This window comes from Sorghum bicolor, chromosome 6, assembly GCF_000003195.3.
Source record: "Sorghum bicolor cultivar BTx623 chromosome 6, Sorghum_bicolor_NCBIv3, whole genome shotgun sequence".
In the NCBI taxonomy this organism is placed as follows: Eukaryota; Viridiplantae; Streptophyta; class Magnoliopsida; order Poales; family Poaceae; genus Sorghum; species Sorghum bicolor.
In genome coordinates this window covers 58,751,503-58,772,514 of record NC_012875.2, presented here as the reverse complement: position 1 = coordinate 58,772,514, position 21,012 = coordinate 58,751,503, and the positions used below count along the sequence as shown (strand labels likewise).

The 21,012-nt window shown below is 47.3% G+C and overlaps 4 protein-coding genes across 8 annotated transcripts; 2 read left to right on the top strand and 2 right to left on the bottom strand.

Moving 5' to 3' along the window:
- Positions 232-8,499, top strand: LOC8070256 (linoleate 9S-lipoxygenase). Of its 5 annotated transcripts, none has more exons than XM_021463310.1 (12): positions 232-830; positions 1,176-1,230; positions 1,997-2,072; positions 2,171-2,250; positions 4,455-5,091; positions 5,243-5,535; positions 5,645-5,894; positions 6,043-6,276; positions 6,378-6,571; positions 6,709-7,073; positions 7,164-7,457; positions 7,571-8,499. In XM_021463310.1, the coding sequence occupies exons 5-12, from the start codon at positions 4,755-4,757 to the stop codon at positions 8,313-8,315; spliced, it is 2,712 nt and encodes a 903-aa protein (XP_021318985.1). In that variant the 5' UTR covers positions 232-830; positions 1,176-1,230; positions 1,997-2,072; positions 2,171-2,250; positions 4,455-4,754; the 3' UTR covers positions 8,316-8,499. The 5 variants fall into 5 exon arrangements, with proteins under 5 accessions (XP_021318985.1, XP_021318986.1, XP_021318987.1 ...); XM_021463311.1 differs by having other exon boundaries at positions 1,176-1,236; XM_021463312.1 differs by lacking the exon at positions 1,176-1,230.
- Positions 10,023-10,599, bottom strand: LOC8070255. The gene is made up of 2 exons (XM_002447208.2): positions 10,427-10,599; positions 10,023-10,322 (listed from the first exon to the last, which is right to left on the bottom strand). Exons 1-2 carry the CDS (start codon positions 10,523-10,525, stop codon positions 10,215-10,217), a joined length of 207 nt encoding a protein of 68 aa, XP_002447253.1. The 5' UTR covers positions 10,526-10,599; the 3' UTR covers positions 10,023-10,214.
- LOC8082524 lies at positions 11,888-14,457 on the bottom strand. The gene is made up of 6 exons (XM_021464176.1): positions 14,119-14,457; positions 13,754-13,947; positions 13,428-13,461; positions 13,069-13,328; positions 12,599-12,967; positions 11,888-12,407 (listed from the first exon to the last, which is right to left on the bottom strand). Exons 1-6 carry the CDS (start codon positions 14,396-14,398, stop codon positions 12,156-12,158), a joined length of 1,389 nt encoding a protein of 462 aa, XP_021319851.1. The 5' UTR covers positions 14,399-14,457; the 3' UTR covers positions 11,888-12,155.
- Positions 16,258-20,164, top strand: LOC8080492 (farnesyl pyrophosphate synthase 1). The gene is made up of 12 exons (XM_021464037.1): positions 16,258-16,587; positions 17,253-17,277; positions 17,493-17,608; positions 17,698-17,784; positions 17,905-18,021; positions 18,110-18,198; positions 18,269-18,320; positions 18,816-18,911; positions 18,984-19,028; positions 19,101-19,190; positions 19,287-19,358; positions 19,782-20,164. Exons 1-12 carry the CDS (start codon positions 16,288-16,290, stop codon positions 19,908-19,910), a joined length of 1,218 nt encoding a protein of 405 aa, XP_021319712.1. The 5' UTR covers positions 16,258-16,287; the 3' UTR covers positions 19,911-20,164.

The window sequence follows — 21,012 nt, the reverse complement described above, 5'->3', positions numbered from 1 at the left end:
GCTGAGAATTTATGATAAAATTTTAATGCTAGAATTATATCCATTTTTGTGACGGCGGTTTCACCCTTTGATTGCCTCCAACACGTCGATCACTAGGGTTCAATTGGCATCATCATTTGTTCTTGTGTTTTGAAGAATATAATCCTACATCCTATCCTACAACTAAAAAGACTAAAAGATGGACATTATTTTGGTGCGACATTTTCTTTCGTCCTGCCTCCCACCCCCGCCGTGCGTCCGCAAACAGAGACCGTACTTGGAAACAGACAGAGACCGTCATCCCCTCCTCGATCCCCTCCTTCTTCCTGCGAACGCACGCACCTCTCCTCCTCACCTTGCTCGCCGAGCGCCATCCGCCGCTCTCGCCTCGCCTCGCCCGCCGAGCGCTGCCTTGCCCGCCATCCGCCGCTCTCTCGCCTCGCCCACCGAGCGCCACCTCGCCCGCTGAGCGCCGCCTCGCATCCCGCCCCCGCGAGCCTCGCCCGCCGCCGCCTCGAGACCGGCCGCCTAGCGACGTCCGCCGTGAGGCGAGAGCGCCGTCCGCCGCGAGACCGGCCGCTTCGCGCAGGTCGTCGTCCGCCACGAGCCCCGAGCGCAGTCGATCCACGCCTCGGCGAGAGCGCCGTCCGCCACGAGACTGTCCTCGAGAGCGTCGTCCTCGATCTCCAACCGCGACAGCTCCGTCCTTGAGCGCCCTCCGCGGCAGAGTCGTCCTCGTTCGTTACCGTCCGCGCGAGCCCCGTCCTAGAGCGCCGCCCGTGACTGCTTTGTTCTTGGCCGCAACAAGCACCGTCGCGCCGGTCACGACCACCTGGAACCTGAATATCAAGGTACAATCAGCCCTGGCATCTCCATATAAATGTGCAGTGTGCTTAGTTTTTCTTAGTTTGATTGCAGTTCAGTTTGCAAAGTAGCAGTGATGTTGGTGTGAATGACACTTTTACTGAATATCAGAATATGAACTGAATGGCACTGAATAAATTTGTGTGTCCGTAGCCTGCAGCTTGGCTAGGTTCTCAGTCCTCATAACATGTTTTTACTGAATAAATTTGTGAAATTATTCTGTCCGGAGGCTGCGCCACTGTTGCTTCAAATTTCTGTGTGTCCAAATTTTTGATTAAAAGGTTTTTGGTCTTTTATAATTTGTGATGGCCTATGTTGATAAATTCATGTAGGCTAAGGAACTGCCGAACGACCTCTCCAAGCTGTACGCAACGGCCTCTGGAACTGGTCAATGTCATTCCCTTGGTCCCCTCTAATTTCCTGTGTCTCTGCATATTTGTTCAGCAAATCTCTGCTTTATTATTGCTTCATCTTGTTCCTATGCCTTATTTGGAATAGCCACTAGCAATCTTGCTCTGACAACTGGACATTAACAAATATGCAGTTAGTTCGACAAATGAATATCAGTTGCTCCGAGAATTGCACATCTTGTTGCACTTAGTAGTGTGCTAAATTAAATTCATTTGTTTTTCTAATCTATAGGTTTAGTACAGCAAGGTCAAGAGCAGCAAAATAGAATTGTAAAGGGAAACCTTTTGAAATAGAAAACACAAGAGTAAAGTTGGAGCGCTTACCTAGAACTAAGAATTCTGATTTGTGTTTTCTCATGGTTTCTTGCACATTGGCATTCAGTGGTAACGTCAAAAGAGCACAGGGGATGAGGCACATTTAAGAGCTTGAGCATAATATTGGGTTTCTCTGTAATGCATAAGATCATACCAGAGAATGTAGGTCATGACATTGCTATTGGGCACGAAATTGCTGAAGGTAGATCATGTCCGCCGTGCAGAACACAAATTGTTGGTGTGTTGTATGTCCAATGCACTTATCTGATCGCGAAAACTACACTTCACCTGCCTGTCCAATGCACTTTGTATTAGCTTAAATACCTAATTCATACACAAAACCCACCTTCAGTAAATTACTTACTCAGATATTCAAAATTCTTTGTTTAACAACTATTTTTTGTGACATTATCCCCATCCTATGGTAGACCCAAGGCTGAAAAAATCCGACGTGAACAAGCAGCTCTAGATGAATGTGTGAAGTTCTTGGTGGTAGGCCCATTGGTGGGTGCATAATTTTTATGTTAAATGTCACATCAATGTACAAATGTCACTGCACCAAAAGACTAACTATTTATCTATATAACATTTTTGTTTTGCAGCTGATGAGATTAAAGAGCTGTGGGAAGACTATGAAAACAATTCTTCTATTAAAGCCAATCTTGTAAAAGATTTTGACAAAGTAAGAAGGCAATTGTTTTTATAATGTTCTTTCGGTCTCTCTTTCCGGTTTCTGATTTTAATTTTCATCATGACTGCTAGCTGTAGCTATGTATACATTTGCTTTTACTCACCAGATCCAATAAATTTCTCAACCTTGGTAGATTATGAACTTCTAGAGCAAGTTCATCACAAGTACTTGGTCTTGGGTTGTTTTGAATTGAATTGGTGCTTATGAGTTGTTTCCATGTTTGTATGTCCTGACAAGCTCATATATAGACTTCTTGTATGACGTCATGTATACAATCTAAATTTTGAAGAAAGAAATTTGCCTTTTTGGTTTGTTATAGTTAGGAGATGATATTTGTGCATGGCTACTAAATAGTAAAGGAAACTATCTAGGAAGAACTACGGTTCAGCAATCAATTTTTGAAGAAAGAATTATGCCCTTTTGGTTTGTTAGTTAGGAAGTAACTATGGTTCAACAGTCCAAAACTTGAATATAAAATAGATAGGCCAACCATGCACTTTGCTCAAAAAGGGAAATATCATAATATAATTTGAGAGAGTATCATTTGTGAAATACATTTTTTCTGTAGCGAGGCATAACATTCTTCTTTTTTGTTTTTAAGATACTTATAAATCAATGTCACTAAAAAGGATTTCCCGCAAATCATACAATTGGTTTGCATTGTGATATGTTCAGGGGAAACCATCTTTTGGTTGTTTTAGTCTGAGTTTTTACCTGACAGCCCCTTTTTGGCCAACGAGGTCCTGGTACCGGCTGCTAAAGCCGAGCCACCTGGAGCCGTCGATGAGGTGTGTGTTGTGCTCTTTGTTGAACTCCCATCACACACCCTAGCCATGGTCTTGAAGCCGATGAGATACAGGTTGTCGACGTGCACGGCGAGCTTGAGGGAGCTGGCCGGGTTGTGGAGGACGACGTGGAACCACAACCTAGGGACGGTTTGATCATGTTTTGCCGTACTACGCAGATGAAGTCACCATAGTTGTCGGTCGGCATGATGAAGGAGTCCCTTGACTTTGGTGTTACCGGATTATGGATTATGAGTGTTGCTTCATTTGTGTATTGTCTGTGATATAGGCTATATATAGTAGGACATATGGGTAATTGTGTATTATCTGTGATATAAGCTATATATAGTAGCAGATATGGGTACGTATGTAATTTTCTAAAACACAATCAGCCCATTGTTTTTTAATATTAATCAGTCCATTGTGATCTCAAGCGTTATGTTATTGGTGTCATTCTTCTTTTTTTGCAAAGTTCCTAATCAATGCTCAAACCAATTAGGCATGGAGAGTTTCGAGCATGTTTTAGAAAGTAGGTTTGTGAGCCTATAACATCACGCTCTCTATGACTGTTGATTTCACAAATTTTATTTTTTAGATTAAATATTACTTTAATGTTGATATTTAATTTTTATAATATTGTTATTTTATCGTGCGATTTGTGAGTTTTTAGTACATAACGTTAGCTATCCTGTAGCAACGCACGGGCACGCTACCTAGTATAATACAACATTGCATGTCCTCCAGACTGACCGCAAAATAGTGACTCTCCAACCACCACAAGAGCACAGGCTTTAGGAACAGTTAGATTTACTTTTACCCACCTTTGCTGCGTGCACTTTATAATGCACACGTACTGCTACTGATCACTGAATCATGCGAATGCGATTTCCACTCGCTCTATCATCGTACCACACCTTTCCCATCAGGCACACACTGGGCTCACTATAGCTAGCTAGCTAGCTAGGAGGTGCAAATGCAAAGTGCTGTGCTCTGTGCAGGCTGAAGCAGCCAATCGCAATCGGGGTACGAAAGGTTTCCTATCCTAGCAAGATTAATAATATAGTTAAATGTTTGACTATAAACCAAACTATAAGAGTTAAGTCATACGATAGTTATCTCCTATTTGACTATAAAAAGTTTTTTTTTATTATCAATCGGGTTATGAAACGTTTCACCGTCCGAGCAAGGTTAATAATAGAGTCAGCTAAGTCATACAATAGTCTTCTATTTGACTATAATTTCTCACGTACACTATTGTTTGAGTCTACATATATTTATGTTTTCGTGTCCAGCTTGATGCTAGAATACAAGCCAAACTCTTTTCTCTCTCCCGTCTTGTCTTCTCTCCTCTATATCATTAAAAATGCTAACTAACTAAGCTCATTATTGTGTGCTCTCTTATCCTTGCAGGCTCGCGCCACGCCTGGCTGTCCGCGCGCGGGGTCCCAAGCAAAGCTTGTTAGGTGTGGGGCGCGTGGTGGACAATATTGTTCCTCTCTTTGTCCTTCATCACCCCAGTTGGTCGGTCGGTCCATCGGGCCCCGTTCGCGAGCTCGTGTTTCACATGCGACTACTAACGTGCAATGCACTGGATGATTTCTGGACACGCATGCATATATCAGTGACGATCAGTCTCCCGTGACCTCCATCCTCTAACCCACCACGGCAGCAACCTCGTGCCGGACGACACATTTCCCCTGTCGATCCACGATGATGCAGCAGCTCCGTCGCAGCCAGCCGAGCCCGTGTCATCTCCGCGGCTCGCGCTTCACGGGCGCGGGGCTGCCGGCACGCCCGATGCTCGCTCTCGGCGCGGCAGCAGCTCGCCGTTCGCGGCCCGAAACCGTGCAACTGAGCGCCTGCCACGCCGCGGCCGCGTCGGCCCAGCCCCGTCCCCGTGCCGTCGCCGACTCGGCGCTGGGAGCCTCGTCGACGAGCGTGCAGGTTAGAGGCAAGCTGCTGCTGCAGAACTTCTTCGCCGACGACGGCTCCGACAGCCAGCGGCAGCTCAGGCTCTCCATCCAGCTTGTCAGCGCCACCGTCGCCGGTACGCGACCGAGCCTACCCGGCCATGCATGCACAGCACAAGACAACTCTCTGTTTCGGGAGGTTATTGCCAGTACGTGGGCCACGTACACACACACATGTTCGGAAACTAACATTGTGCCATGGATCTATGCATGTGTACGTACGTGCAGGTCCCGATGGGCGCGGGGTGAAGGCGGAGGCGTCGGTGCTGGACGCCGTCGTTGGCAGCGGGGACACCGAGCTCGACGTGGACCTGACCTGGGACGAGGCGCTGGGCGCGCCCGGCGCCGTGGTGGTGAAGAACCACTCCGACTTCCCCGTGTACCTGAGGCTGCTGAGCATGCCGACCAGAGTCCTCGGCGCCGACGACAAGGCCGCCACCACCGCCGCCGTCCACTTCGCGTGCAACGGATGGGTCTATCCCGTCGACAAGCACCCGTACCGCCTCTTCTTCACCAACGATGTACGTGCGTGCAGTGCAGCTTGCTAACCCTTGCTCACCGACGAGCGAACGAACCTGACAACAAGTGCATGCACACGCTCGAAACTTCCATCACATATTTCTTCTGCAGGCGTGTGTCAAGGAAGAAACGCCAAGCTCCCTGCTCAAGTACAGGGAGGACGAGCTCGCCGTGCTCCGGGGAGACGGCGAGACGGCAGACCGGCCGTTCCAGCCGTGGGACCGCGTGTACGACTACGCGCTGTACAACGACCTGGGGAACCCAGACCTTCGAAGGGACTTGGCGCGCCCCGTGCTGGGAGGATCTCGAGAGTACCCCTACCCTCGGCGTACCAAGACCGGCCGGCCAGCCGCCAAAACAGGCCCGTGCCCGTGTTCACGATCTCAGTTTCCCAAAAATGAGCCGAAATATGCTGGAACTATTGTACTTGTAGCACTAGTATAGGAGAAGACAATCTCGCTTGCTCTCATTAATTTTGTTTTGCTACCTCATCGTACGTGCATCATCAGATCCTCAGTCGGAGAGCAGAGCGCCGCTGGACGAAGAGATCTACGTCCCCTGCGACGAGCGCGTCGGCTTCGGCAGCGTCCCCGCGCCGACGCTTCCGCCGCTGGGCGGGCACTTCAGCTCGCTCGCGGACGTCTACCGTCTCTTCGGCCTCGACGACGTCGGCCGGCTCCCGGAGGCCAAGGGGGTCATCAACAGCGGCGCGCCGTTCCCCGTTGTTCCCCAGGTCATCTCAGGTACTGCGACCGTCGGTTGCAACTAACAATGCAAGGTGTCATGGTGAATGTGCATGCTCAAAGGGAAGGAAAAACTGTTTTTTTTCTTCTGTTTGGTGCAGTGAACCCGACACACTGGCGGAAGGACGAGGAGTTCGCTCGGCAAATGATCGCCGGGGCGAACCCGGTGTGCATCAAGCGCGTCACCAAGTTCCCGCTGACGAGCGAGCTTGACCGCGGAGTGTTCGGCGACCAGGACAGCAAGATAACCGAGGACCATGTTGAGAAGAACATGGGTGGCATGACGCTGCAGCAGGTGTGCTGCACAATTGGCACTTTTCTAGCTAGGACCTAGGAGATCTTTCAGACAAATGTTTTTTGGGGGAAAATATGCAGTTTTTGTTTTCTTTCTTGTCTGAAAGATAGTCGGGTTATGCGTGTTTGTATGGCCAGGCCGTAGAGGAGGGAAGGCTGTACGTCGTGGACCACCACGACTGGGTGATGCCATACCTGAAGCGCATCAACGAGCTCCCAGGCGAGGAGGAGAAGGCCGAGGTGTCGCAGAGGAAGGTGTACGCCGCCAGAACGCTTCTGTTCCTGAATCGCGAGGACTCGACGCTCAAACCGCTCGCGATCGAGCTCAGCTCGCCGCACCCGGAGAAGGAGCAGCTCGGCGCGGTGAGCACGGTGTACACTCCACCGGACAGCAGGGACGACGACGACGACGGCATCACGGCCGGGAGGTTCTCGGTTTGGGAGCTGGCCAAGGCCCACGCCGCCGCCAACGACACCGTCGAGAACAACTTCGTCACTCACTGGTATGTCCACGGCTCGATCGATTCCTACACGACGCTGGCACAAACAAGATCGACGAGGTCAATGTGACAATGTGTGTCCATGTGCTTTAGGCTCAACACGCACGCGTCCATGGAGCCGATCGTGATCGCGGCGAACCGGCAGCTGAGCGTGCTGCACCCGATCCACAGGCTCCTCAAGCCGCACTTCCGGAAGACGCTCCACATCAACGCCGTCGCGCGCCAGATCGTCGTCGGCTCGGGCGACCAAAGAAAGGACGGCAGCGTCTTCCGTGGCATACACGAGGTCACCTACTTCCCCAGCAGGTACAACATGGAGATGTCCTCCATGGCATACAGGGCCTGGAACTTCACAGGCCTTGCTCTCCCCAATGATCTCATCAACAGGTAATAGTAATACTAGTACTCCATACGAAATGACAGGCATTAATTCGTCCATGTCATAGCAACAGCATGTCATCAGTTCATCACGATGGCTGCTCTGAATTCTCTACGTACAGAGGTGTGGCAAAAGGGGACGCGAAGAAGCCAGAGACGCTGGAGCTGGTGATAAAGGACGACTACCCATACGCGGCGGACGGGCTCGAAATGTGGGCGGCGATCAAGGACTGGGTGGCGGACTACTGCGCCATCTACTACGGCGACGACGGCGCCGTGGCGAGGGACAGCGAGCTGCAGGGGTGGTGGAGCGAGGTGAGGAACGTGGGGCACGGCGACCTGTCGGACGCGCCGTGGTGGCCGGCGATGGACTGCCTCGCGGACCTCGTGGAGACCTGCACCACCATCGTCTGGCTGGGCTCGGCGTACCACGCGGCCATCAGCTTCGGGCAGTACGACTACCAGGGCTTCATCCCGAACGGGCCCTCACTCACCACGCGGCCGGTGCCGGATCCGGAGGTGACGGTGACGGTGGCGGAGTCGGACTTCCTGGAGAGCGTCACGCCGGTGGCCGAGGCGCTCGGGTTCATGTCCATCTCCTCGGGCCCGCTGGGGCTGGTGGGGACGGAGGTGTACCTGGGGCAGCGGCCGGACACGGAGCAGTGGACGAGCGAGCGGAGCGCGGCCGAGGCGCTGGCGGTGTTCCGGGCGAGGTTGGAGGAGGTCGCGGGGAACATCGAGAGGCGGAACGCTGACCCTGCGTTGAAGAACCGGACGGGGCCCGTGGAGGTGCCCTATACGCTGCTCAAGCCGACGGCACAGCCTGGACCGGTGCTCCGTGGCATACCCAACAGCATCACCGTTTGAGCGGAGCGCCGCCGTAGCCAACTGTGTACGATATGTGGACTCGTGGAGTATCATCGTCGGAATAATAAGGTGGACTACTGGCCGTAATAGTTGGCGTTTGTAGACCGGCGCTAGCTTGCGTGAAATTCTCCACCACACAAAATAAATAAATACGAGAAATGGTTGAGTGTGAGACGTTTTAAAATCTTTGACTTATAATCTAGATAATATTTTTAATTATTAAAAGGCACAATAAGTCCCTCAACTATTACTCGGGACTCAATTTCATCCCTAAACTTTTAAAACGGCCATTTAGTTCCTCAAACTTTAATTTTAGGCTCAATTTCACCCTACAACTATGAAGATGATTGTTTCAGTCCTTAAATTTTGAATTTGAAGCTCAATTTCATCCATAAACTATCAAAGTGCATTTAACCTCTATTTTGAACTCAGTTTTGTCTGTTCGAAAATAAAACATTATATTTTGGCACAATTTCATCCATAATTTCAAAATTATAGATCTGCTATTATTTCAATATATCCATGTATTCTTGAAAAATAAATAGTGTTCGATGCAACTATAGTTGCTCCCACAAATATCAATTTAGTTGGATATATATAAATGGTACAATTATAAGGTAATACTAAAAATAACAACTTGGAATTATGAATGGCCACGAAAGAGTTTTTAGATAAATATTATTTTTCTATCTTCAATCGCTGGTGGTGTTGAAGCTAATCATGTGCAATAGTGCAGCGTTCTATGTACGGCATAGACAAAGTTGAGTTAAAAATAAAAGTTTACAGAATAAAATACACTTTGATAGTTTTTAAATGAAATTGAGCTCAAAATACTAAGTTTGTGGATTAAAACGATCATGTTCATAGTTCTAGGATGAAATTGAGTCTAATAGTAGAGTTTGAGGACTAAAACGGACGTTTTGAAAGTTGAGGAACGAAATTGAGCCTTGAGTAATAGTTGAGAGACTAAAATGGCTATTCTGCCTTATTAAAATATAGACTTGAGACAATTGAATTTATATAATTGAACATATATATTTATTATAATTAAGTTTATAAATATAAATAATATTATACATATATAGATGTAAAATGGTCAAATTATAATTTAGGACACCGTGCCAACAGATGGAATGATTGGGTGTCTATGAAAAAACAATTTTATCGATATCATGGTATTTCTACAAAACAAAAAGGGCATAGTGACGTTCTGTTGCTACTACATCCCTATTCTGAATCCTGGTGATGATTTTTGGAAATGCGCTCGCTTCGGTCTCGATGGCCCCCAGCTCTTCGCGAGTACGTATATATATTCATCCCAAAGCCTCCTTGAAATGCCTCACGCCATCTTTGGTATCCTGCGGGTCTCTTCATCTTCAGCATTCTTCTTCGTTCGTTCGTATCCCCTTTAATTTGGAAGGCAGGACGACTTTTTACATGTAAGATTTTCACATGAATCAATTTATTTTTATAGGGAAAACGTAGCACTAACATGTAGAAGTCCTGCAACCTAAAAGGGGCCTTATTAATATGTGCTCTCTTGCGTAGTGTTCTTGGGTTTTACTATTCCATGTATTATTAATTGAAACGCACGAACTCCATCTACACGGAAGTGCTTTTTAGTTTTCAACTTTTCCGAAATATATCGAACGCATGTATGCTAATGGAAATTTGGCGTTGAGAACACTCAATCTAGAATCGAAGCAATTTAGGGGAAATTTGTTTTACAAGTCCTGATAGAACCGAAGAACAGCAGAGGGTACATTATATATGGAGTCGTTTAAACAAATCCATCGTTTTAGCTGCTTCAGTAGGTACATGCACACTCACCCCTATGAATTAACCGGCATATCTCCAAATCAACAAATTCATAAGATCGGCGGTGTGTGTGGTGGTCAATCATTTCGCTCTCTTCCTGTCGCGCTCGGCCCTCCGGCGAGACCGGCGCTGCCGTCCGCCTGACTCGTCGAGCTCCGAGTACTTCTCGTCGAGCTCCTCGAAAGATTTCTGCAAATCGTAAGTTGCATGGTGACCGTAATCGCAGCGTTGAAATGGAATGGGAAACCAACACATCAGACAGAGATATAGAGAGAGGGAACAGCAAAGCGTACGTCTCGCATCTCCATGAAGCTGACGGTGTAGAAGGTCACGGCGGCCGCGGCAACGATGCCGAGGACCGGGACGACCATTTGGCCGACTGCACCTTCCATGGCGAACTGAAGTACTGAACCACCGCAGCGACCTCCTGTGAGGCTGTGACTGTGAGCGGCAAAGCCTCTATCCAGATACCCATCTCGCTTTATGTGGGTTTGCACTCGCCCCCTTTAAGAACAGGAGATTTGCGTATTGATCAGGAGCACATGCGGTCCGGCCCAGACGTACGCAGGCACGGACTGGCCTGGACAGCCCAGTACCTCTTGTGCGGCCTTTCTCGTGGCAGGTGATGGGCTTTCGAAAGCCCATGTAGCCCCAGGCCAGTGGACAGATCACAATAGAACAGTTTTTGTCACAGAAGGAAAGCGCCACTGCATAATCTATACCGGCAGGCAATGGCAGTATAAAACACTAGAGATTCTAGTCTACTTATGCTTAGTTTTTTTAGATAACAATGGTTTACTTATGCTTAATGAGCACATACTTTTATTTAGCTTCTGGCCTTGTGCACTTGCTTGCTCACACAGGAAATGATCACACGGAAGCAGTGTTATGTGTATCTATAATGCTCATGCCTTACGTAATTACGTACTACGTACCAGTACAGTAGTAAACAATTTCGCGTAGCATCGGTCGATGAAGGTAACGTCAATGTAGTCGCAGTTGCAAGGCCCCTGCACTGCACGACCTCAGCATGTAAGACTGCGACTGTTTTCTGCATATTGTATAGGCATCGACGTCGACGACCAGCACTCAGCTGATGACTGAGACTGAAAGCAGGGGTCTCTGACGGTGGCGCCGAGTTGATCGATCAGATGCGCCTCGTCAGTCGTCACAGTACTGTCCTGCATGCGAACGCAGGTCGAGGTTGCAGAACAGTGGTCTGATTTCATGGAGATTGCTAAAATTCAGAGGTAATCGATCATATTATGCATTGTCATTGATCTGTTTCATGCGCCATGACAAACAAAAGTATCCCAGAAGATTTGTTTTGGTAGTAAGTAATCTTTTTCTTTATCAAAGAACAATGTTATTATAGGGGGGAGATTTGGTGGCTCTCTGGTAGACTCCGGTACCACCTTTCAGTTCGTTTCAACCACAGTTCATTTATTCTCTCAGTTCCAGAATCCTGAAGGCTGGCACATTAAGGCCTCGTTCGTTTAGGCATAATTCCTTCCGGGGAATCATTCCCTGTGATCAAAGTTAGTAGAAATTAGCACAACATTTCAAGTTTTTGTTTCCAGTGTCCAATATCTCTGATAACTGAACAGGCCCTAAGGGTTATCCAATATACTATACCTGTAATAAGGCTGTAAAACATCCCAAAAGGTTTGTGTGACGTTTGTTGTAAAGACAGCGTACAACTCTTTAGTTCATTTACGCTTAACTGTGCACATACTTTATTTATTTATTGGCTTCTACACTTACTTTGTTCATAGTTCGATACATAGCAAATGCTCACATGCATACGGTAGCAGTCCGCTTACTTAATTACTACTAATAGTACGTTAAAACATTACTGTACATCCCATAGCTTCGGTGATCGGTCTGATGGAGGTGATGTCACTGTAGTCGTTGCAGTTCTGCATACTGCATACTGTTCATTCATGGACGGGCGATCAGATTCAGGTTGATTGAAATGCATGCACTGACGTGTGACGACTCATCAGTCATCAGAGACGTCCATCAGTTATCCTTGGGAATGTAGTCTCCCAGAACCATGGCGTTGACGTAGTCCTGCACCCTGTGGAACGGCAGGCCCGGCAGCGCCACCGCCAGCACCCGCATCAGCAGCAGCAACCACCCCTCCCGGAAGTAGGCGCCGTGCTGGTAGCCCAGGTACACGCAGCGGCCCAGCTCCCACGCCGAGCTCACGCGGCTCGTCACCGCGTCCACCACCGACGAGGAGGCCTCCTCTCCCGGGATCTCCCTCAACACCTGCATGCATGCATTGCAAATTTGCAATTGCAAGGACATGAAAATGAATGCAAATGGAACTAGCAGTAGCAGGCTAGCAGCTCAGTCAGTGGTCTGGTTTCATGCAAATTATATATATTGTTGAAAAAAAACTTCGATAATGAGAAAAAAGTGAAAAAAAAAAGTAATAGAAATTGGCAAACCAATCACACCTTGAGCTTGTAAGATTTGTCGAAGTGGAGGCCAAGCCCGAAATGCAGGAAATGGACGGCGGAGCTCTCGTTGGGCAGCCGCGGCAGCGAGTCGTCGCCGTAGGCGATCCGGAAGTGGCGCTTCCGGGGGCGGTCCAGGTTCCTCTCCACGAACATGCCGAGCATGGCGTCGCCGACGCGCGGCTGCGCGAACGTGTACACCCCCGCCACCCGGTCCAGCACCGCCTTCTCCTTGTGGTATGCCAGGATCGCCGGGAACAGCACCGCCAGCGCGCCGCCCGACCCGTGCCCCGTCACCAGCAGCCGCGCCTTCGTGTTCGCCTCCAGCAGCTCCTTCACCGTGTCCCGGATCGTGTAGTACGCGTACACCTGCGGGCCGGCATGCATGCGGAAATCAGTGCATGCTCATCGATCAGCGTCGCCGGCGTGATGACGACGACGACGACGACGAAGCGATCCAAGACCAGTACCTTCTGTGGCTTGCCCTTGATGTGCTCGACCCACTTGGGCTTGGGCCAGCCGATGTTGCGCTGCGCGCCGAGCGCGTGGGTGTAGGCGGCGTGCGCGCGGCCGAGGCGGGGGATCTTGTACCACGACGGGTCCAGGTCGGCGCACCACCCGGCCGCGTCGAACGGCCTCGTCCCGCGGAACGCCACCACCAGCAGCTCCGCGTCCGGCGCCGGCTTGTCGCAGAACACGAACGCCTGCACCGTGTACGCGTTCCGGAACTCTGCAAGGCACCGAGAAGAATCAAGAATGTCGGCTTGTTGCAATGCAAGTGCGAACACACACACACACACAGCAGCAGCAGCAACGTCGTCGATCTTACCGTTCCAGCAGTTGTAGAAACGCACGAACTCCATCTGCACGCGCCACAGTGCGTGCGGCCGTTTCGATCAGATCTTCTTTCAAACTCGACCGGATGAAAAAGGAGGGCTTGGGAAAGTTAATTTTGCCCTTAAGGCATGTGCTCCCACTCTCTCTACCACTGGATTCGCATTGAGAAGTGTGCAAACACACATCTCAATGCGAATCTGCTTTGAGATGTGTGTTTGCACTTCAGGTTGAGATGTGTATAAGAGACAGTGTTTGCACACTTCTCAATGCGAATCCAGTGGTGGAGAGGGTGGGAGCATGCCCTTAAGTGCACGTTACCTGCCAGTGCCTCGTGACCACGTCGCGGATGAACGCCTCGTTCTCGTACGCCAGTTTGGACGCCATGACGCAGAGCGCGGCGTCGAACCGGCTGTCCGTCGGTTTGATGCTCCGGTCCAGATCGACCCTCCGGTCGATGAGCCCCGTCACCGACCGGTACGCCGGCGACGACCTGTCAGGATACTCCATCCGCCCTGCATGCGCGGCCGGCCACGGTAGAACAACGGGGAACTGCGTCAAACACACACCGAGTTCTCTTCTACTGTACTTTGCACTGCCTGCTCTGATTCTGATGGCACGCAGTGCGTGCACGCGCGTGTCGCGAGCAACCACGCTGGCAACGAGTTATACATGCATGCACTGACCATGGAGGACACTGTCGGCGAGGTTGAGCACGAGCTCGACGGCGGCGCCGAGCGCGGCCAGCGGGCCGGCGAGCGAGAGGAGGAGGACCTGCAGGATGAGGTTGAGGAAGATGGCGAGCCGGCGCGCGAAGCTGCGGACCTCGGTGCTGGTGAAGCAGTCGACGGCCCTGTTCCGGCCGACCTTGGGCGAGAAGAGGAGGTGCAGGAGCTCCACGGGGCCCGCCCTGTCCGGCCGCAGCACCATGTAGTCATTGCTGAAGCAGTAATCGAGCTTGCTCATGCTGCGCAATGCACTGGTGGCTAGCTGTGACCACGACGTGTCCTTGTGGGCTTGTGGCAGACCGCAGGCAAATGCACTTGTGTGTGTGGGGGGGGGGGGGGGGCAGAGAGGGTTAGTGTATACTCCGTATGTAGGGACGAAGTCAGAAAACAAATGAAGATGAGCTGAACAAAAATGCTATATCCACTTATTTCTACTATAACTCTTCAAAATAAAAAATATAATAGTTTAAAATAATTTTATATTAAAAACATCAATTAAGAATGAAACTTATAAAATATATCATATTCTACTTTATCTTATACATTTATGTTTAAAATTAGAAGAAAAACAGTAGACACTCACTGGTCCAGCAGCGATACCTTAGCGATCCGTGCATGTGTATATGTTATAGTTCGACGAGGAAGAGGAACAGGAACCGACCAGGAAAAGAACCTTGCACGAATTCAAAAGGGATTGGAATTATTTTGGCCATATAAAAATAGAAAATGAAATAAAATTTACGCTGCGCCTGATGGGCCAGCATGCTGACCTACTAAGGTGCAGCCCAGGTACAAGCAAAACTTGGCCGGCTAGCGCAGGCCAACTGAAACTTTTCTTCGGTGCATTCGGCTTCATTTCTTCTCACGGGCACACACATAGGCTCTGTTTGGGTTCCACCAACTAAATTTTAGCTAGCTAAACTTTAATCACTTTAGTAGTTAAACTTCTAAACATATATTGACTAAAAGGAGTTAAAATAGTTTAGTTTTATTAAACTATTAGTCATCCAAGAGTAGCTAAAATAATTTTAGCTAGCTTATTACGGCATCTGACTATCTCTGATTCTTTCATTTTTTACTTTCTAGATATGGAACAAGAGAATTAGATCATTCGTCTCCTTTTCATGACCGTGGCGTGGCAAACTCGGCGCTGCCCCACTGCAGTCCACAGCTGACCGCCATGTGCCCATGCCCTGATGCCCCCATGCACGCCTGCTGTGCTTGGCCTGCATGCGTCGTCGAGCGAGAAGAATTGGCCGGCCGGTGCGCGCGTGCACGCACGCACATGTTCTCGCTCATAATGTGCAGGGGTTAGATCGATCGATTGACATCGATCCTTTTCCGCGATCGATTTCATCTTTGCTGAAGCATCGGAAAGCGGGTTCGATCGACAAGTGCTCGCTATATATGCGATTGCATTGCGAGTTTGCGGCGACGCGGATCGGTCAGGCCGGGCTAGCTTTAGACCTTCAGTGGTTGTGGCTCTCACTGTACAAACAAGCATGCATGCTTGCTAAGGGAGGGCAGTCATGCATGATGCACGTTCTGCGCGCAAACTAGTACTACCACGTCATCAGACAAACTGAGAGAGAGTTCCATTTTCAATTATTTTCCTCTTTTTTTACATATATGTTGCAGTAGTAGTAGTATATTTTACGCGCATGTCACTGGACTGATGTCAGTGGATATAATAAGAGTACATTCAGTAGTGTATTCTACACATTGCACTAGTCTTCAGTGCCTGAATAATCGATGATGCAGGAGGACGCCTTGGGAGTTGTGGTGTCAAGGGCTGAAGATATATATATATATATATATATATATAGACACCGAAAACACCGATTCAATTCTGTCTTTAATTTTTTTTGGGTATCAATTTAATTCTGTCTAACAACCAACGAACAGCTTCCCTGCACTGCACTTAAATAGAAACGCAACGGCTGACGTGTCAATCAGCTTCAGGACCGTGTGGCCGCGCCGCCGGGACCCCGCCGACCTCTAACCGCGCGCGCGGCGCTGCACACACGCATATTTATACGTACCACGCGCCTCCCCAGTCTCCTGGCAGCACGCGAACGATCGAAGCAGCAAGAGAGATAGGCGCGACGTAGACGTACGGCAGCGGCGATGTCGTCGCTGCTGCACGCTGTGTCCTCGTCATCCGGTGGAGCTCCTGCCGCCCTCGAAGCCGAGGTCGAGGAGAAGCTCGTCCTGTACGACGACGACGACAACGCGCCGCCACCGGCAGCACCGCCACAGATCAAGCGAGGGGAGCGGCGCCTGCAGCCTCGTCGTGAGGGCAGCGCCGCCGACGTCGTCGGTGACCACCGCGAGAGGTTCCTCCGCGCATACGATCGCCTCCGGGACGAGCTCCTCGACGACGACTCGTGCGAGCTCACCGATGAGGCCACGCGCTGGGTCGCGCAGGTATTCGATCATATACGTCTCCAAAATGTTCCTCGGTGCATGCATGCATATGGACGTACCGCCTTGCACGTGCATGCATTGCAGCGTCACGCGTTAACGTATTTATTTTAGCACAAATCGAAAGATCATTAGATCAACCGGAACATGCATGCTTTAAAAGTTTAAACCACAAATCGAAAGATCAATCGGAACTTGCTTTAAAGTTTAAACCACACACATAAGTTCTCAACTCTTTGACGTTTTGGCCCACTTAAGAAGCGCACACACTTCTGGAGCCTTCTACCATTTTGGCGCGCACGGCAAATTTGGCCCCATTTAAGAGCCTGACCCAGTGACCCTGTCACGTTTTCGTTCCATTTAGGCCTCTATGTACAAACAACGCCCTAGGAGGCTAGGACAAAGAGTGGCAAACCATGTTTAACCACCATTGATCACTTATATCTCAAAAAAAAAACATTAATCGCTGATGTGTTCATCTCTTCTTCTTCTTTTTAGAAAAGAGTAGCATACGTACACACCACACAGTGTTTGTAAAACCTGCAGAAACCGAACGTTTGATGCGGTATAAATAGAATTTGTTTGCTCCATGGACTTGAGATGAGTTAAGTCGTTGTACATGCACCATTCCGAGTCTCATATATCCATTCTCTGTTGTATTCTTTCAGATGATCGACTACAACGTGCCTGGAGGTGAGGAGGCATGATCCATCAGACCAATACCTAGCAGGAGAACCTCGTTTTGTATTGTAACATAACAGAGCAAAGCTTTTCAGTTCATATTTGGACATATTCAAAGCAGAAACAGATGATAAAATATAGTTCAAAACAAAAGGTCAAGAAAAATTCAGAGTGAATCTGCAGCAGACATAAAAGATCTTCTAACATGCTAACCTTTTCTTTTGAAGGGAAACTGAATCGAGGTCTGTCAGTGATCGATAGTTACTTGCTGTTGAAACAAGGAAGCGAGGTTGCTGAAGATGAATTCTTCCTTGCCTGTGTTCTTGGTTGGTGTGTCGAGTGGGTAATGTTGCTAATGACCCTTCTCACTATGATTGTTCTGCTTAAAAGAACGATATATTTGATTATTTTGTTGCAATGAAATACATGCAGTTTCAAGCATGTGCACTGCTACTTGACGATATCATGGATGATTCTCATACAAGGAGAGATCAGATTTGTTGGTACCGACGGCCTGAGGTCCTTCAAATGACATCTCACTTTCTCTTCTCTATGTATCAATCTTTATCATTTGAGTCCAGAATTTTTCTATTCAGTTAAGCTACAAAGTATATTCATGTTCTTCTTTTTTTTATATAGGTTGGTCTTCACGGCATAAACGACGGTATTCTACTAAAATGTCACATCGCACGTTTGATAAAAAAATACTTTAGAGAAAAGCCTTACTACATAGACATCTGTGAATTATGGAACGAGGTCAGTCTCCTTCGGATAAAACCAATACTGAAATTGGCAAATTTTGTAACAACACAAGTCAATGCTACTATTTGGGTCTCTTGTTTAGATAGCTTTGCAGACTTCTCTCGGACAGATGCTTGATCTTATCAGCACACATAATGTGGCGAATGACGTCGCAAAATACAATATTGAAGGGTATGTGATTCATTTGACTAATTAAATTAAATATTCCATTGCGCTAATGCAATTTTCTTTTGCTACATAGGTACCGTCGTATTGTCAAGTACAAGACATCTTACTACTCTTTTTATCTTCCCGTGAGTCTGAAGTTTAGAATAATTACCTATTCTCAGCCAGCTCATGCATATGAAAACATTATCTTTTATACTCTAATCAAAAGTCATGTGCTAAGCTATATAAATGTTGTCTAAAAGCTATGTCAGTACATATTATTAGTAGACTTGCCAATAAAAAGACGTTTTCATCAGTTGGATTTATTGGGACATTTTTAATATGAAATTTGAGTGTGGACTGAATCCTAATGATTTGAACACAAACCCCCTTGTCCAAGGCATGCCCAATTAAACATCGTTGGCACACCTACCAATTGCTCAACTGATTTACCTTTTGCATTCTGAATTTCATACCAATTCCCAGTTTCTACACCAATCCTTTTACAATGATGATACTACTTGATAATATAATTTTAAGTACTATGTTACATATTCTATTATGAATTAAATTTAAGTACTACGTTACATATTCTCTTCTGAATTAAGATACTCACATTCTGTCATCTAAAATGGCTTTAGGTAGCTTGCGCATTGCTGTTGTGTGGCACAAAACTTGAAAACATCAGTGGGCTAAGGGATGTGCTTATTGAAATGGGCATATATTTTCAGGCACAGGTATGTCAATTTCTGTACATTTTACAACTGCTACTAGTTTACATTTCCCTTGACAGTTCCCAACGTTTTCAGGATGATTACTTGGATTGCTTTGCAGATCCTAATACAATAGGGAAGGTAAAATAGACGTTTTACCAGAAAGACATTTTTTATGGGACATGTATGTTCATGTTGTGCTCTTCATTGTAGATTGGAACTGATATTGAAGATCACAAGTGTTCCTGGCTAATTGTGCAAGCTCTTAGCCATGCCAACAGTAACGAGATAGAAGTATTGCTGGTAGGTAATTTGTTTTCTAGATAATAGATAAGTAATTTATTAATAACCATTTAGCTGATAGTATAGTGAAAAATGACATCATACATTAATTTCCAGAAAAACTACGGAAAGAAGGATTCAACTTCAGTTTCCAAAGTGAAAAACACTTATTCAACTCTTGATTTGAAGGTAACTGGATTGAGGATCCTGCACACCTCAACACATGATGTTGTTGTCCAACTTACTTTATGCTTATAAGTTATAAGTCATAATGAGCATGCTATGATATTTGAAGTTTGAACTTTTAGTAAGAAATTGGTCGTCCGCATGCTCTACAAAAAGGACATGAGAGGGGGGGAGGGGGGCGTATATTGAAATTACTTTCATACAACATTTCTATTATAGCATGTTCACTTGACATTTGACATGATTTCCTACCGTTTGCCTTTCTGAGATTTTTTTTTCGCGAACGGGTTTGGAACGCCCGTGTTTCCCTTTCTGAGATTTTTTGTAGTGAGGCAATGTGATGTTTGTTTGGGAACAATGTGAAACGATGTTAATGTGAGTCACCTCATTTATTTGCCTCAACATGACTCTTTTGTCGTGTCTTAGGACATCTTCTCTGAGTTCGAAGATCGAGCTTACAAACACTTGGTCACTTCTATTGAAGATCAACATGACCACGCGGTGCAGGAGATCCTCAAATCCTTCCTAAAGAAAATCCACCGCCGGAAGAAGTAGATGAAGATGACGGAGATTGCCTAGTTCCCAGGGACCTACTAGGAACACCACTGCATGCACCTATGTTATCAGCGTGATTTTCCTTTTCCATTTACTAAAATTATATTCACGCTATGTTCAGAGCAGATTGATTAGCTAGCTTGTGGTTGATGTCAAACAAGTGCAGCTTATGTGCCACGCACCAAACACTGTGTGCTTTGTCAGTGGCGTAGCTAAGATCTAAAGCAAGGGTGGTCCATATTTTAGATGTAAAATCAAACTATAGATGATCTATGTGTAATTTTCATAATTATAGAGAGTTTATCTACTATAGTTTAATCTTAAATAAATTTTTAGGGTGGTCCATGGACCACCTATCCACCTAGCTAGCTTCGCCTATGGCTTTGCGTGTGACGCTAGATTGGGAGTTCCAACTAGAACTCCGAAGTTTCAGTGTCAACCGACAGTGCCATCCCATAGCTACATGCACAGTAGCATAGAATGTGACGAAATGGCAATCGTTATGATTTTGTGGTAAAGGACTAATTGCCTAACAAACTAGCTTCTGTAGCAATGGATGATAATCTCCAAGGTCCAAACATGCTAGTGAGGGCTGTTAAAATGTACATATATAAGCGAACTGATTATAGATCAGTTGGTTAGGTAGTGGAACCTGCTCATCCGGGTTCAAATCCTTGACTTGACGGGTGCTTACATTTTTTGGAATTTATTTCAGAATTTAACGGCGCTATGCTTTTAGTAGTAGGCGACGTGTTCGTCGACAGCGAGATGCCTGCAGTGTAGTGACTTCGTCAATCTCGAGATTTGCTGGTCCAACTCAGTTCTTTGAAGATGCTCATAGGGGTAAAATATGCGTGTGTGCGTCCATAAGGGTGAATGTGGGCTCGTGTTTGTGAGCATCTGTATATAGGTCTCGCAAAAAAATAAAAAAATATGTATATATAAGAGGGACCACATTAGAGCATGAGCGACTTTAGTTTGTCATATATCAGAAGCGAACCTAGGTTTTGATTGTCGAAGATCAGCAGATAAAGCACAATTGAAATTAGAAAAGTAGGGTGAACATGAGGAGAAAGTAAAAAAACATATTAGTATATTTTGT

Coding starts and splice junctions, on each gene's coding strand:
- LOC8070256 (XM_002448633.2), top strand. CDS start 4,755: ATGATGCAGCAGCTCCGTCGCAGCCAGCCGAGCCCGTGTCATCTCCGC. Junction 6,572..6,708: donor GTGGCATGACGCTGCAGCAG/GTGTGCTGCACA, acceptor TTGTATGGCCAG/GCCGTAGAGGAGGGAAGGCT. Junction 7,458..7,570: donor CCCAATGATCTCATCAACAG/GTAATAGTAATA, acceptor CTCTACGTACAG/AGGTGTGGCAAAAGGGGACG.
- LOC8070255 (XM_002447208.2), bottom strand. CDS start 10,525: ATGGAAGGTGCAGTCGGCCAAATGGTCGTCCCGGTCCTCGGCATCGTT. Junction 10,323..10,426: donor GCTTCATGGAGATGCGAGAC/GTACGCTTTGCT, acceptor TACGATTTGCAG/AAATCTTTCGAGGAGCTCGA.
- LOC8082524 (XM_021464176.1), bottom strand. CDS start 14,398: ATGAGCAAGCTCGATTACTGCTTCAGCAATGACTACATGGTGCTGCGG. Junction 13,948..14,118: donor CGCCGACAGTGTCCTCCATG/GTCAGTGCATGC, acceptor CCGCGCATGCAG/GGCGGATGGAGTATCCTGAC. Junction 12,968..13,068: donor TCAAGGGCAAGCCACAGAAG/GTACTGGTCTTG, acceptor GCCGGCCCGCAG/GTGTACGCGTACTACACGAT.
- LOC8080492 (XM_021464037.1), top strand. CDS start 16,288: ATGTCGTCGCTGCTGCACGCTGTGTCCTCGTCATCCGGTGGAGCTCCT. Junction 18,199..18,268: donor GCAAAATACAATATTGAAGG/GTATGTGATTCA, acceptor TTTGCTACATAG/GTACCGTCGTATTGTCAAGT. Junction 19,029..19,100: donor ATCCTAATACAATAGGGAAG/GTAAAATAGACG, acceptor TCTTCATTGTAG/ATTGGAACTGATATTGAAGA.